This window comes from Columba livia, chromosome 2, assembly GCF_036013475.1.
Source record: "Columba livia isolate bColLiv1 breed racing homer chromosome 2, bColLiv1.pat.W.v2, whole genome shotgun sequence".
Lineage (NCBI taxonomy): Eukaryota > Metazoa > Chordata > Aves > Columbiformes > Columbidae > Columba > Columba livia.
Window position 1 is genome coordinate 10,233,749 of NC_088603.1, and position 14,638 is coordinate 10,248,386.

At 36.1% G+C, this 14,638-nt stretch overlaps 1 protein-coding gene across 2 annotated transcripts in view; it reads left to right on the top strand.

Annotated features, from left to right (window-relative positions):
* UBE3C (ubiquitin protein ligase E3C) overlaps nt 1-14,638 on the top strand; it is a 78,350-nt gene that overhangs the window by 25,626 nt on the left and 38,086 nt on the right. For both annotated transcript variants that reach the window (XM_005500964.3, XM_065050460.1), the window contains 5 exons: nt 4,017-4,103; nt 4,814-4,971; nt 5,511-5,743; nt 10,938-11,042; nt 12,130-12,217. In XM_005500964.3, coding sequence (XP_005501021.2) covers nt 4,017-4,103; nt 4,814-4,971; nt 5,511-5,743; nt 10,938-11,042; nt 12,130-12,217 — 671 coding nt within the window. The remainder of the gene's footprint in view (nt 1-4,016; nt 4,104-4,813; nt 4,972-5,510; nt 5,744-10,937; nt 11,043-12,129; nt 12,218-14,638) is intronic.

Consider the following 14,638-nt stretch of genomic DNA (forward strand, 5'->3'; position numbering starts at 1 on the left):
TTGCTTTGCATTCTTGGTCCAATACAAATGGAAACAGAAGAATAAAGCAGCCAAAAGAGAGGTGTAGTTCATTTAAGGATGGCTTTGCGTGTCGGCTCGTACCTGTGCCACCTTGCAGTTCTCGAGTGTCAAAATCCGCTGCCCCGGCAGCCGTGACCTTTCGCAGACTGTATGAGCTCCTCTCATTCTAGTGTATTCTCTTCATTAACTTAAATGGTCTCAGTGGGAAACTGGGCCTAATTTATGACCTAGACTGAAAATCTTGCCTTTAACTAATTAACTTGTAGTGGTGCCTCAGCTAAATTAAGCTTAATGGGTCATTTAATCTGTCCCATTGCGCAGGAGGAATTTGACGCTTTTTTTAATACCAGAGGTGCCCAAAATACCGTTCTGGCAAGTACACATAAATCATGTGGCCTTTGTGGACAATTAGATACCTAGGGAGAGAAACAGGGGTCTAAATAAATGATTGTTATGTACTTACTTTTGGGAGCAGATAATTTAATTTGGTATGATTAAAATAGATACTTAACAAATCGCTGGAGTGAATTTAACTCTGTTGTAGCCTGTGGCTGATACAATGTGCATTTTTCCACTTGAAAGGAGCTTATCCTTTCTGGTAGTTGACAAGTGGTTCTTCTTTCAAACTACAGTGCTAAATCTGAATGCTGAACTTTACAGAAAATCTATTAATGAATCCATTCTATAAAACCATGTGTAATGATCTCATAATAAAGTAGTTGGCGGAATGCAGTGAGATTGTCAAGAATACACGGAACCACCAGATAGGAAGGGTAAAAACTCAGATATAAAATTCAGCTACTTTGTTTTTAGAGTAGTACAAATATTGAAAATTAACCCCCTGCATTAGTTCATAAAAATCTACATAAAGAGAAATAATATAGAATATTTTTTATTTCTAGTGTTTGTATGTGGCAATTTATTTATTTTTTTCTTTAAAGGAAAAAGTGATCAAGACTTGTGTGGACACTCAGGCTTTACATTAACTGATCACTGAACTTTGTGGACTGATAATGCTTTGTCTTCAGGGGATATAAGCTATATAAGCTATCCCTGAAATGTTCTGCAGTTTATCAGGAATTATTATCTTGTGTCATTTTAATGTAGTTCTATCTGGAAATGCTTGTTTTTAGCAGATGTACATGTTTTCTCTGCCCAAGAAAAAGGCCAAATGAGGTAGATTTTGACCTATTTTGATTCTCAGAGTTTTAATTTTTTGTTTTTTAAGGGTTTTTTTAGGTTTTGCCTTCTTTATTTCACTGTGAAGCCAAATATTTTTAAGCTTTTTAGTACAGCCAATTTCATGAACTTTTGTGGAGTTGTGACTTTCCAACCCCTCATCAGTGTATTTAGGGTTTATTTGTTACAATTGTTACCTCCTAGTTTGAAAGACAATTTCTATACTTGGAGTGGGAGGGTAGTAGGTTGATTCCATTGTCATTGCTTTTGCAGTGGATTATATTCCAGGTGAATCTAGTGATGTAACATTTTTGTAACGCAAGGCCTAATTCACCCTTCTGTGTTTAGTTTGCAGTTTTGTGTTTATTTTCTGGTAACAGTATGGAAACTTTAGAATTGATGAATTCATCTGCTTCATATTTCATAGATATTTCATATTGATAAAATAGGCCGTATGATAACATCTTCTAGCAGATTTGCATTTTTGTATTTAACCAGATTTTCAGGGAAGGGCAATGTGAATGTTGAGTACATTCAGCATTTCTGGAATTGGGCCATGAAATATAGCAGTTGCTACAATTGACTGTCTGAATCGCGGATATGGAATAAAAATGGCTAAAACTTAGACAAAGGTTATTATTATAAGCTCTTAAGGTTTGTCCTCTTTTTCCCTTCATTATTGCTGAATATTGCTAGAATGAAAAAATGAATTACACTATGATAGGTTCAGTGTCCATAATGTTTGTTCATTTCTGCTAAAACTATTAGATAATTTCCAGGGATGATTGTAAAATTAACAAGTTTTGACTTGGAAGCCCTATGAGACTTAAGGGCACTGTGCCAAATTACTTTTCATTTCAAATATGAGACTGAAAACTGAAGGTCACTGAGGAAATTTCTCATTTCAGAAACCAAGACATCTGAGCTATCATTCAGATACCTAAACATTCAAATGCCAATCCTTATGTTAACTTAACTAGATATTATAAGCCTTTTCTTACATGATAATACATAATTTTCACAAAATGTCAAAATAATGTGACTTCAGAAGGAAGTAAAATTCCCATGTATCAAACTCAGGTATTCTTTTTATTTTCAAAATTACCACATATTTAAAGTAGAACTTAATTTTACAATGAAACATGTCTGAAACTGGCATTAGCTGCATTTGCCTCAGATTTGACTCAAACTTGGTAATGATCAGCAACATCCAGCTTCTCTGGAATATGTGAAGCTCCCAACTCTTTTTAAAGGTACAATCTATGTATTTAAAATTCAAAGTTTTTGATAGAAGAGGGGTGATATTTCAGCAAAAACGCACCGCAAAGCAGAGGTTGCTTGTATTTCATTTTTCCCTTCTGCATCCCACCCTTTATTTCCAAAACTCCCCGTACCTGAGAAACTTGATCCTTTCTGTTCGATGAAGAGTTGGGCCCTTCCTAACGCTCCGTTGTCCTCACGTGGTTCCTGGGCTGTGCGACTGGCTCGCTGGACACAGTGACCCCAGAGCCTGAGTCAGGGATGGGCCAGTGCTGGAGCACCCAGAGGCACATGCGCTGGGCAGCGTTTGTTTGAGTGGGCGCGTAGGTTTGCTTGTGGGTTTTTTTTCTTCTAATGTTTTAAAATTAATTGCTGCTTAAGCCATTTTCAAATATTTTATAGTGTTTACTTGTATTTTACTTTTTTTCCTTAATGAAATGTGTGCTTCTTTCCCTTTTGCCATCTGGTGAATTTTAATTTATCCCTGTGGTCTGGAATAAATAGTGTTTTTTCAGGCAGCAGTACTTCTGGTCTACCCCCTCTGCTCCTGTTTCCCAACCTTCAACCTCTTTTATGTGTGGTCACAGGGGATTTCGATATTATGAGGCTATTGACCTCTGAGAAGGGATGTGGACTTGAGTATCTGTTTTACCTTATTTATTCTAATAGTCATTAGGAGACCTAGGAAAGTAGCATTTAGAATAATTAACTGAATATAGTCCTTCAGTATCAAAAAAATGGCAGTTTAGTCAGGTCAAATCCTATTTGATTTGCTAGAAGACATAAATTGTTTCAAATGATGTTTGTTACCTGTGTTGCTTCCTGCAGTGCTAAAAAATAGGCTGGGGGAGACCTTTTAATTCCAGGAAGCTTTTTGTTTCTCATTTCTATGAAAAGTTCATCACACCATAATTACGGTCCTGTATGTAACTGGCTTGTGAACATACACATTTATTTTTACAGGTGTATAAACCATTTTCTGTCTACAGATGGATTAGTGTATATGTGTGGGTGGCTGTTCTGACAGACGTTGTTCCGTTGATGTTGTTCTGTTTATTTCTGCCATGCAGAAATATACCCATAAAAGTGCTACATAATTTTAAATCAATAGTTGCTTCTAACATAAATAAACTTTAAGGTGTTTTAACCTGTTTTTCACAAAAGTGAACAGGTCACTTAATAGAAGTGACTTATTAACTACTTGAGGTGGTTTTCTATATGAGAATTTTTAATAATCCCAGATCAAGAACTTAGAGTGTATGTTATTTTTATTTAATGTGTGTTTAATTTTGTGGAATATGGGAAACTTGTGTCTATGTAGTGTGTTTTGTTGCTGAGTTAATGAAAACTGTGTATGTATTTTAGGTAAAAGGATTTATATCTTGTTTTTCACCTTTGGGGCTTTCACTCGATTTTATTAAAATAAGAACCTGAAAAAAATCAATTTGAATTGTTAATGTTTGAGAAATGCGTAACAGAAGAGTTCTTATAGAAGCATTGTGTTTTGTGAATACAGTATTTTGGAAGACACAATTCATTTGAACTTCTTCTTGCAGGCTTCTTTATAGTTTAGCCTTTAATGCCAGATTCCTGAGACATCTTTGGTATTTGATATCTTCAATGACTACACGGATGATTACAGGGTATGTATTGCACCATTTCTGAAACGGAGTCTTTGTTAAAAGAGAGCATATCTACTGAAAAGAGAATGAGACGATTGGTGGTATGACAGTGCTCGTGGAAGATGACTGAAAGCAAAACTGTAACAGTTACTTAGCTCCTATGATATCATAAAACTGAGCAAAATCTTGGGAATTGGACAGTTCCAATAATTACAGGTAAATAAATTAAATCTTTATTTAAAACAAGGTGGATGTTTTGTAGTTTTTTTGGAGTGTTTATTAGCATTAATGTAAGAAACACTGAAGCTCCAAGTACTTCATCCCAAGTATGTGAGATTTACCTCTTACATTTAGTCTAATCCAGAACGCGATGGTGGCAGAAGCTTTTTCCTAGGAACGGAGGAGTTGGATCTACAGATCTGTTCTGTGCTGACATGCGGATTAGTTACCCTCTTTGTTTTGTGTCTCTGTTCTAGAGCAGAAAGTATCTGCAGTCTGTGCCGAGTTTATATAAATCATCAAGACACTGCGATACTACTGTGACAAGAACTTAGAAAAAGGAACCTTATGTTGCAAGAATGGGAAATAGTAGTTATTTAACTGAGAGTGCCCTCCTTATTTTGCTGTAGGAACTGCTACTAAATATTTTTACGAGAATGCTGAAGCTAATACTGTTTTCAGAGTATTTAATTAATTAACCATGTCATTAATTTTGCATTTTATATTTTAAGGTCTATGGTGCCACTCCTTCAAGTGATTTCAAGAGGCTCTCCGATGTCTTTAGAAGACTCTAGTCGAATTATCCCTCTCTTCTACCTTTTTAGTTCTTTGTTTAGTCATTCTCTTATTTCTATTCACGATAATGAATTCTTTGGTGATCCAATAGAAGGTGAGTTTCAAGCATACTGAATAGCAGCGTTTTGCAAAATGTTCCCTGGGCAATGATTTGCTGACATCTGTGGGGAAGGCTCTTCTGGGCTGACTTGCTGATAGTCCCTTGAGCACTCAGCTGTCAGCGGGCTCTCTTGGTGGTGATTGCATTTAGAAAGAAGAGAGAAAAAAATGATGGATTGCACTTTGGGAACCCTAGCTTTACAGGGTCTGATGTGGAAGTTCTTAATCATGCTAATTTTTAATGAGTTAGTGAAGCAAGTGAAGTTCTGGACTGAATCTGTAGCCTAATGTAAAAATTGAATATAGCAGGAATCACTTATAAAAGAGAATAAGAGAATATTGTTAAAATCATGGTGACTGCAAACAATTACAAGCCCTGATTGCCTTTATAAATGTTTAGCCTTTTTGGGTGATGTTTCTTTTCTCTACCTTTAGATTTTGTGCGTGAATGTTAAAGTTGCAATGAAATAAGTGTTTTTCTAATAACAAAATGATAAAGTCATTTAAAGAAACCGAAACTTGCGTTTTCTGCAGTTGTAGGTCAAAGACAATCATCAATGATGCCTTTTACACTAGAAGAGCTTGTAATATTATCACGCTGCCTTCGGGATGCATGTTTAGGAATCATAAAGCTGGCGTACCCAGAAACAAAACCAGAGGTTCGTGAAGAATATATTGCAGCATTTAGAAGTGTCGGAGTAACAAAAAATACGGAAATGCAGCAATGTATACAGACAGAACAAAAAAGGTGGATTCAGTTATTCAAGGTAAATTGTGTCAAATTTCAGAACATATTTAAATGAAATTTTCAGGCTTTTGCTGAAGATATGAGATCAGCTATTTTTTTTTTTCCCTTTAATTATACTTTTAACAGTTACAAGGAATATGGATTTGGGAAGGTTGCTTTTTGGTGTATATGCTAAGCTTTGGTAATTAAAATCTGAGAACAGTAGCAATTTTTTAAAATTTTCTTTTGGTGACTCACATTTTCCAGCTTAATAAATTAATTTTCCAGCTTATCCTGCTTATAAAAAAGTTACTGTATAGCATATAGGTTTTAACTTGGACTCCCATCCAGCAAGGTACTTAAACAGGCCATTACAACTTTATGGAGATGTGAAATTCTAACTGAATCGTAGGATTAGTCAAGTACTTCTGCATTAGGGGCTTCACTAAACTGGTACCAAGATGCATTGCTTTTGTTGGTACTGCTCGTTTTGGGTTTCTGCAATAGCAATGGGATGGTGAATGTGGCTAGCAAATGTAAACTTAATGTATGTTCTTTCTGGATATCTACCAATGTATTTCTGCTAGTTTTGTCCGTGGCATCCTACGTAAGACATGAGTTAAGAGAAGCTGAAAATGTTGGCAGGAAAAACCTAATAGAACTGTTGCCGAAAAAAAGGAGTGCTTGACTTGTCATGAAAATTCTGCAGCAAACACATCTAGTCAGCTAAAATTGCTCATTAAAGAAGTGGGAGCAGAAGAAATGCATTTTCCAAATTGAATGCTAGATTTACAGTCTGTTTAATACTGGCGACCTCTCGCACACTAATGTTCAGTTCGAGTCATCAGCTGTCCCTTCAGGTCTTTTATCACTGCTTTTGTCAAGCTATCTATTTAATTGAAAGAAGTTAATTGAATGAAAATGATCAACTAAGCTTGTATTAATATTGCTAATGGAACTTTCTTCTTGGCCATGTTTGGAGAAAGATGTCATGCTAGACTTTAGGAAAGGCCCATTAAGGCTTGCACTTAACCTGATGGGCTAATTAAGGAATGCTTATTCATTCTACAAGTCTAAGATAGCCTCTATCCAGCCTATTCTGCCTGATTTTACAACACATTTCACTTATGAGCATAAGCAGTAATAGCACTGAGAGTAACTGATAATGTTTTGATTGCATTGAATACAGTCCTAATGCAGCACTGAATTTGTAATTTGCACGGATTGATCTAATATATGTTTGCACAATTTAATTTAATTACTTGTCTTTAAATTGCCAAATAAACTTTCGATTTAAAGGTCACAAGTGAAAACCCCAATATGTCTATTTTTCTAAGAAGCACAGTGTGCGAGGCATGTTTTATATGTATGCGTTTTTTATCATGCCATCTTCTATTTCTTCTCTTTAGTTTGTAGTATTTAATAAATGTTTTCATAAGTGCCTTATGTTTCAGGTGAATTTGATCACATTTTGCTGTCATTCAGAGAGCTGTAAATCCCAGGTTACCTTGTCTCCCTTTGTACTCTTAGTGTTTTCAGGAGCCAGAGTTGTCTTCCAAAGAGCCGAATTACAAACATAAATCTCGAGGGTGTCTCAAAGGCTCTGCTTCTACCAAAAAATAGCGGCTAACAACAAAGCTGCTGTTTACTCCTTTGGAATCATATCGCTACAGATAAAAATTTATCACAAGCAAAGTTCTTATCAAGACTTCTGTATGCAGCACTGAGTCTTTCCTGAGGGCAGCTTCAAAATAGTGAGCAGGCAGCAGTATCTTCCTCCAAGCCATTAAAACAAAGCTAAAGTAGTTCATCATAAATTTAAGGTGTTCAAGTCAAATGCATGAGCTGTTTATCTTTCCAAAAGCTTTTGTAAGCTGTATGCGGAGAAAAAGGCACATTGCTTCCCTATCCTCTATGCTTTTAATTTATTTCTTTTATTTTTTCTTTTAACTTCTGGCTCTTCTTTTGCGTATTTTCCATGGCATTGGTGTCTAATGAAATATATTCCTGCATATATATGCACGCAAATACAGACTTGACTTCTGCAAGGTAATGGTAAATCTGGAAACAGTGAGACTGCTGAAAATGATGTGCTTATTTGCTAGCAGAATAGAGATTTTTTGTAATGGAAGATATACACATGAAAATATCTTTACTCAGCAGAATCACCCTGTTTTGGCGTGGCATAATATTGAATAGTCAATGGTTACAGATTCCATAGAAGGACTTAAATTATGAGTGCACGAAAATGGGTTTTGTCAAATAAAAGAATTGTTTCATTATCTTGAGTTAATCCTGTGAAATGAAGTTGCTAGTTTTGCTGAATTTTGGCTTTGATTTTACTTGCATTTGGCGCTTTGTTGGAAAGAAATCTCCATTTTAATATTATTTATTGAAGTGGATCTTTCCTTTGAATAAAATATATACTTACAAAAATTTCACAGAGGAGTCCTGAGTTTAGATTGCTAGTATTCTCAGTACCCTTTAGGGATTCTTTAACTACTTGTAAAATAGTTTATTAGCATGGTCTTCATTTGGATAATTTTTTCTGACTTTTTTTTTCGTTAAGTATAGGGGTAATGGGACCACAGAGCTTCAGTGACTCATGTAACCTGCACTGAATTTTATAAGGGCAAGGTGATGAAAATTCCTGCGTAATCAGACAGTTCCCTTAATAGCATTCCTCTTTGTTCTGTCTTTATTCAAGCCGTTACTTTACAAACTGGATCTTAAAAGGTCTTTTGTGTAGTATCTAGACACAGAATCCTTTAGAAGGCCCATTAAACTCTTTGTTACTCTTGACACCTGCCCATTAAGACTGTCTTTTAGCAAGATTACTTCAGAGAAGCTTTGTGTATGGGTTTTTTCTATTCATTTTTCAAGTGCCCTGGTTCTAAGTTGAAAAACAGATGGCTGTTCATTGTAGCAATGATAATGTCTTTTAGGTTAGTAATTTAATATTCTATTGATTCCACTTAATTATGTTTTATGTAGTGTTGGGCTAAGTTGGTTCTGCTTTGGAGAGAAGGCATACAACCAAGTATGACAACAGCGCTGAGATGGACTAGCTGTTAGCCTAATATCTCTAGTTTTTCTTATTTTGTTGTCTGGATTGGAGGAAACTGCCAAGGAAAATATTAAAATTACAAAGACACCCTGGTGACCATGGTAGCCAGTTTTCTTAGCCTCTTAATTTTGTTATAAAGACATGCGTAAACTAGTTATCTATAGAGTTTTCTCATTTTCTGACTGCATGTTTATAATAACGACAGAATTATCTTTCATTATTTGAAATCCTTGTAAATAAAAGTGAATTAAACACAGTGGTTTAAGCTAATGTGCTTGTTGTTGGGTGAAGTACAGGCGTACACATCATCACTCACTATGGTTCAGTTGATAAGCAAAAATTTGTTAAACCACTGTTACTAGGTGGATTTCGAGTGAATGCTTTTACCTTCTGTTAGGAAAAAGCTTAGTAACTGAACATGCTAAAGGGCTTTTAGTTTGTAAAGAACATTAAGGTAATACAGTATTTATGTGCATATTAATGTTTACAAATATATAAAGGGGGAGTGTAATGAGGATGGAGCCAGGCTCTTCTCGGTGACAACCGATGATAGGACAAGGGGCAATGAGTTCAAACTGGAACACAAGAGGTTCCACTTAAATTTGAGAAGAAACTTCTTCTCAGTAAGGGTAACAGACACTGGAACAGGCTGCCCAGGGGGGTTGTGGAGTCTTCTCTGGAGACATTCAAGACCTGCCTGGACACCTTCCTGTGTAACCTCATCTCTGCTCCGGCGGGGGGATTGGACTGGATTATCTTTCAAGGTCCTTCCAATCCCTGACATTCTGTGATTCTGTGATTAAATGAGAATTACAAACCGCCACTCCACAGGTATATTTTTAGGACCATTGGGGCTTTTTGTGCTTCTTAACACAATTATCTTGTAATCAGCTTTCAGGGGTGTTTGGGCTGGGCCCTTCTCAGGAGTGATTTTACTTTCTGAATCAGCTATGTTGGATCCTTTAACAGGGTTTACTGAACAGTATAAACAACTGAGCGAATCACACTGGATCTGCTTTAGCAGAGACAAGAACTTTGGGGGTACAGTTAATTTGATAAATCGGTAGCTACTTCTTGATGAGAAGGTATTTTTTTCTCTCTTGCCAGCTCTGAGAATGTTAACAAGATACTCATTAACAAGAAAAGGAGAATGTAGTGTCTTTTCAGATGTAGATCATTACCTGTAAAAATATCAGCATTGATTTTTTTCACATTGATAATCACCTCCGTATTTGGTCAGGTGATATCATCAGCAGATACTTATGATTTCTCTGAGGCATCTTTAGTTGGAAATGCTTTATTATTACTGCAGAAACAAGAAGTAGTACTTTAGAGATGTAACTTTCGCTGTTGTTTTGGTGTAAATTTAATGCTTCTGCCCTCTCTCGCTTTACTTTCTGAAGTCGATGTTGGCTTTTGTACAGTTTGGCCGTTATGAAGCACATCACATGAGCTTGTGCTGGCTAGTTAGTTACATATATTGACTATAGGCAGAAATACCCACTGTTAATTAGTTGATCCCTCAGATTCGCCTAATGTGGAGTGATACAGGGACCTTTGTCTTGAGATGGCAAGCTAAGGTTCCATTCTTCTGTGGAGCATTTTCCTTGAAAAATGATGCATAGAAATTGAAGAATCTTCCTTTTTGTAGACAATGAAAACATACAAATCAACGAAATTATTCAGAATCTCAGGTTTGGAATGAGAGGTGGCAAAGACTATAGCTCTCTCTTCTGAAACAGAGATCTATACACATGTTTAATTTCTGAAAACCTATATTGGCAAAAAAAAAAGTCTGTGTAAATGACAGTTGTATAAATTACCGGGTTAGCTGTTCACAGTCTTTAAATAAGTAGTTTAATGCCAGTAATGACTTGTTTAAGCTTCCCTGGACTAGCATACAATTTTTTAGGTGTGCAGGGTTCTAGGATTACCTAGTCCTAGGTAGCCCTAGTTCTTAAGTGTTGGATAATAAGCCATTTTATCAGGACTTACAGATGAGCCACACTTACATTCTAAGGTATTTAAGAGCAAGTTTTTGTTAGTTAAAAATAAGTAACAACTTCATACGTTACTGAAAGATTTTTCTTAAGTTTTTGCTTCTGAATTATACAGTTTCATTCACAGTGTTAAATGTAGATTGACTGTATGTGTTTCTAACACCCAGGTCATCACAAACTTAGTGAAAATGTTGAAATCTAGAGATACAAGGAGAAATTTCTGCCCACCCAATCACTGGCTCTCCGAACAAGAAAACATTAAAGCAGATAAGGTAAGAATAATATCCTTTTTCCACATAGCCTTACAGGTGCCAAAGCTTCAGTGGCAGAATGTTTGATTCCTGACAGAATCGAGGTTGACATTGCACAGATTTAGTGTGGTTTAAAACCTGGAGAAATGCTGCTTTTCCCTAATGTAAAGTTTTGCATCTGTTGAGAAACTTTTATGCTAAATCCTGTTTCCACTCCATAAAGTAGAACCCACTCTACAGTGTGACAGTGTAAGTCCTCTGCATTTACAGCAGAGAACTGAATATCTTGTAGCATGTTGTTGCATTTTATTTTCTAGTTATTTTAAGTGCGTCTTATAATAAAAATGCTAAATAAAAGAATTGCTTGATAGTGAGGAAAAAAACCCTCAAAATTATCTTCCAAATTAAAGAAAATTCCAGAGTGTTTTCTGTACTTACCTCACCTAGAAATTACTTTTTCCCTAAGAGCATTTGAAAAAATGACTTTGTTTGAGCTTCAGAAGTGTGTAGGTACATCCAAAAGAAAACACTAGTATGGATGTGCAAGTACATTCTTTGAATCATTGGAAACTTGGATGGTTACACCTCAGGTTACCTTGTACTATTAGATGTCTTAACAGCGGGAAGTTTTGCATGGAATAGTTAACAGAGAAGTCTTCTGTTTATTGTTGATGATTCCACGGTTGCTTGCCTTGTGTACAAGATTTCAGAGTGACAGTTCTTTGTAGTTCTTAGGAAATAGTACCTACACACCTTAGAGAAAGTAGTAGAAGTCTTAAACTGTGATGCTAACCTGATTCTCAATACAAAGTCAAGCGAATTTATTTGACATTTCAAAATTCAAACTTTGCTTCTCTGACATCTTAAATACCAGAATTTAATGTAGCATTGCATGGTATTTTTAAATGATACATGGACTTTATATTATAGTGTTATTAATTTTGCAGCTTAGCTTTAAAGCACGAGTATAAGGAGGGATTAGAAATGAAGATAGTTAGGCATTCAGGTGCACTCTTGGATATAACAATTTTATGTATTTGCTATCTAATAGTAAATTGTAGTATGTAATTAGATAATATTTAACTGTAAAATACTGTTAATTTATTAGGTTACACAGCTGTATGTGCCATCCGCTAGACACGTCTGGAGAGTCAGGAGAATGGGAAGAATAGGACCATTGCAGTCTACTTTGGATGGTAAGATACTGTCTATGCAATTTTTGATTTACTAAGTCAAAAGAACGGTTTGCCTGATACAAAGAAAATCTGCCTTTCATAGAGCTTGATGGAGTATTTTGTATGAAAGTCTTAATGATAACTGAAATCATGGCAATCTTTCGTAATTTTGTTTCACATATTTTAAAAAATAAGTATTTGTCTACATGTGTGTGTATGTCTTCAGACTATTTCATGTATTTCAAGTTTCTGCTGGCATTGAGGAGGGGAAATGATGAGGTGGACAAATGATATGTGTTAAAAATACACGTATTAATATGTATAAAAGGCAGTTGCATAAGATACAAAATTAATGGAGTTGTGGAAGATATAACGCTTTGGGGGTTTGCTTTTATTGTATGCTATAAAGAAACTTCTTAATTATATATTAAACTGTAACAAATAAGCTTTAGGGACCATGATAAGTATTAATTACTGTTTATAAATATTGTCTTTAATTAGATAAGACAGAAATTTAACCCCTTGAATTACTCAAAAATATCAGGACCAGGCGTGTCAAGCTCATTTTCACCAGGGAGCTGCATCAGCCTCCTGGTTGCTTTCAAAGGGCCCAATGTAATTTTAGGGCTGTATAAATGTAACTACTCCTATATTTACGAGTATAAATAAATATCCCTATTTTCTTCTATTGCCCTACATGGTTCTTGACAGCTATCCTCTCCACGTTTTCCACCATGAGACCTGTGCCACATTTATTAATTCCAGATTCTCCCCCATGCTACTAGTCTGCTGGTCTCCTTGTCCCCATACATACCGTATCTTGAGCTCTCTCCCTTGTCTTTCTTCCCATAATAGCACCAGTTCCCCCGTTTCATTACTTGCCTTGGTCTGGGCAGTTGGTGGATAAGGAGCCCACCGTGTGGCTGGTGTGGAGCAGCTCCGTGCCCTCATGTTGCTGGCTGGTGAACAGAGCAGATAACCGAGCTGTCCTTGCTCTTTCTGTAATCTAATCACTAAAGGAATTTCTCTATCCAGTTGAAAACTTTAGCAAAACTTCGTATTTTTTTGCATCTCGTGTTCTCTGTCAAAGCTAAAATTCAGCTGGTTAGCACAAAAAACGTGTTGGAGGCAAGACGGCGGGGAAAGATGTCACAGTGTGTTGTGTAAACCTCATTTTCACATGAAATCAGGCAAAAAAAAGTGCAGTCAACATGAATGTGTGAAAACAAGCAGGTAACAACCTGCACATGATTTGTTTAATCCCTTTTGACTCCATATGGGTTAAAACCAATTAGCATGAAAGTACTGCTGAATCACATATGGTCATGTTTATTTGTGCTTTTTCATTTACTTAAATGGCAGGCTTGTGAGTTCTAAATGCCCTCTATATTGATGACTCCATCCCATATTTCTCTTTAAAGAAAGAAGCCATGATGGAGAAATGCAGATAAAATTGACTAATTGACTGGAATAATTGAACTGTCGAAGTTGTGTAGTAGTTTACCTTTGCTGTACACGCACTTTTTATTTAAAGTGCTTTTAACCCTTAGCTTAATAGGCTGCATACATTGACTTTAATTAAAAATGTTTACTAAGTAAAGAAAGGGTAATCACAGATAAACGTTTTATCAGAAATTCCAAAAGCTTGCAATGCTGAAACCTGCCCCAAATTTATACACATCGAGTATAGTGATGTTTTGGGTCAGTCATGTCAAATTGGTGCTTAAAACATCTGGACTTAAAGTGCTTTGAGGAGTGTGTGTGTGGGGGGGAATAAATTGATGCCTGGTTGCAGAAGGGCAGCAAAATGCTCGTCACCACAGGTAGGAGCCAGAGGAAAAGCTTGAAGTTGTCATCATAAAATTCCACACTGGGTAGCAACATTGCAGCATTTAGTTCCGTTTTGTAAAAAGGTCTATAAATAGTCTAGACTCTGGACCATTTTTGAGAAGGTGGTTATAAAACATGAAAATGAAACAACTAAGGAGTTGTGGGGTTTGTTTCCTCTGCAGACTGAAGCTAGGTGGACCTTTAACCACAGTGTCTATAGTCAGTGAGCAATACCTTTTTTTTTTTGGCTGCCATTAATTAATTTACAGTCAGTTATATGCTCAGAAACTGAGTTTCTTCCGGTGGAGTTAGAGCAGGATTGGCACGTCTACTTGTGCATCACCCAAAGTGGAGTTTTTCCTAAGAACATCCTCTGTGGGTATAGGAGGGTTCAAAGGAGCTGAACGAAAGCTTGGGAACCTCATGCAATTGAGTCTCTCTGCTGTGGGTGCTTGAATTCTTTTCTATTTTCTTTTTCTTTTATTGAGCACAATATACAGTTTCTTGATGTTCTTTTCACTGTTTCAGGAATGAGTAAGATTTAATGTGATCACTGTGACCTTGATGTTGGGAGAGAGAACTCATTGAAATAAATGTTACCTTTCTCTTGGT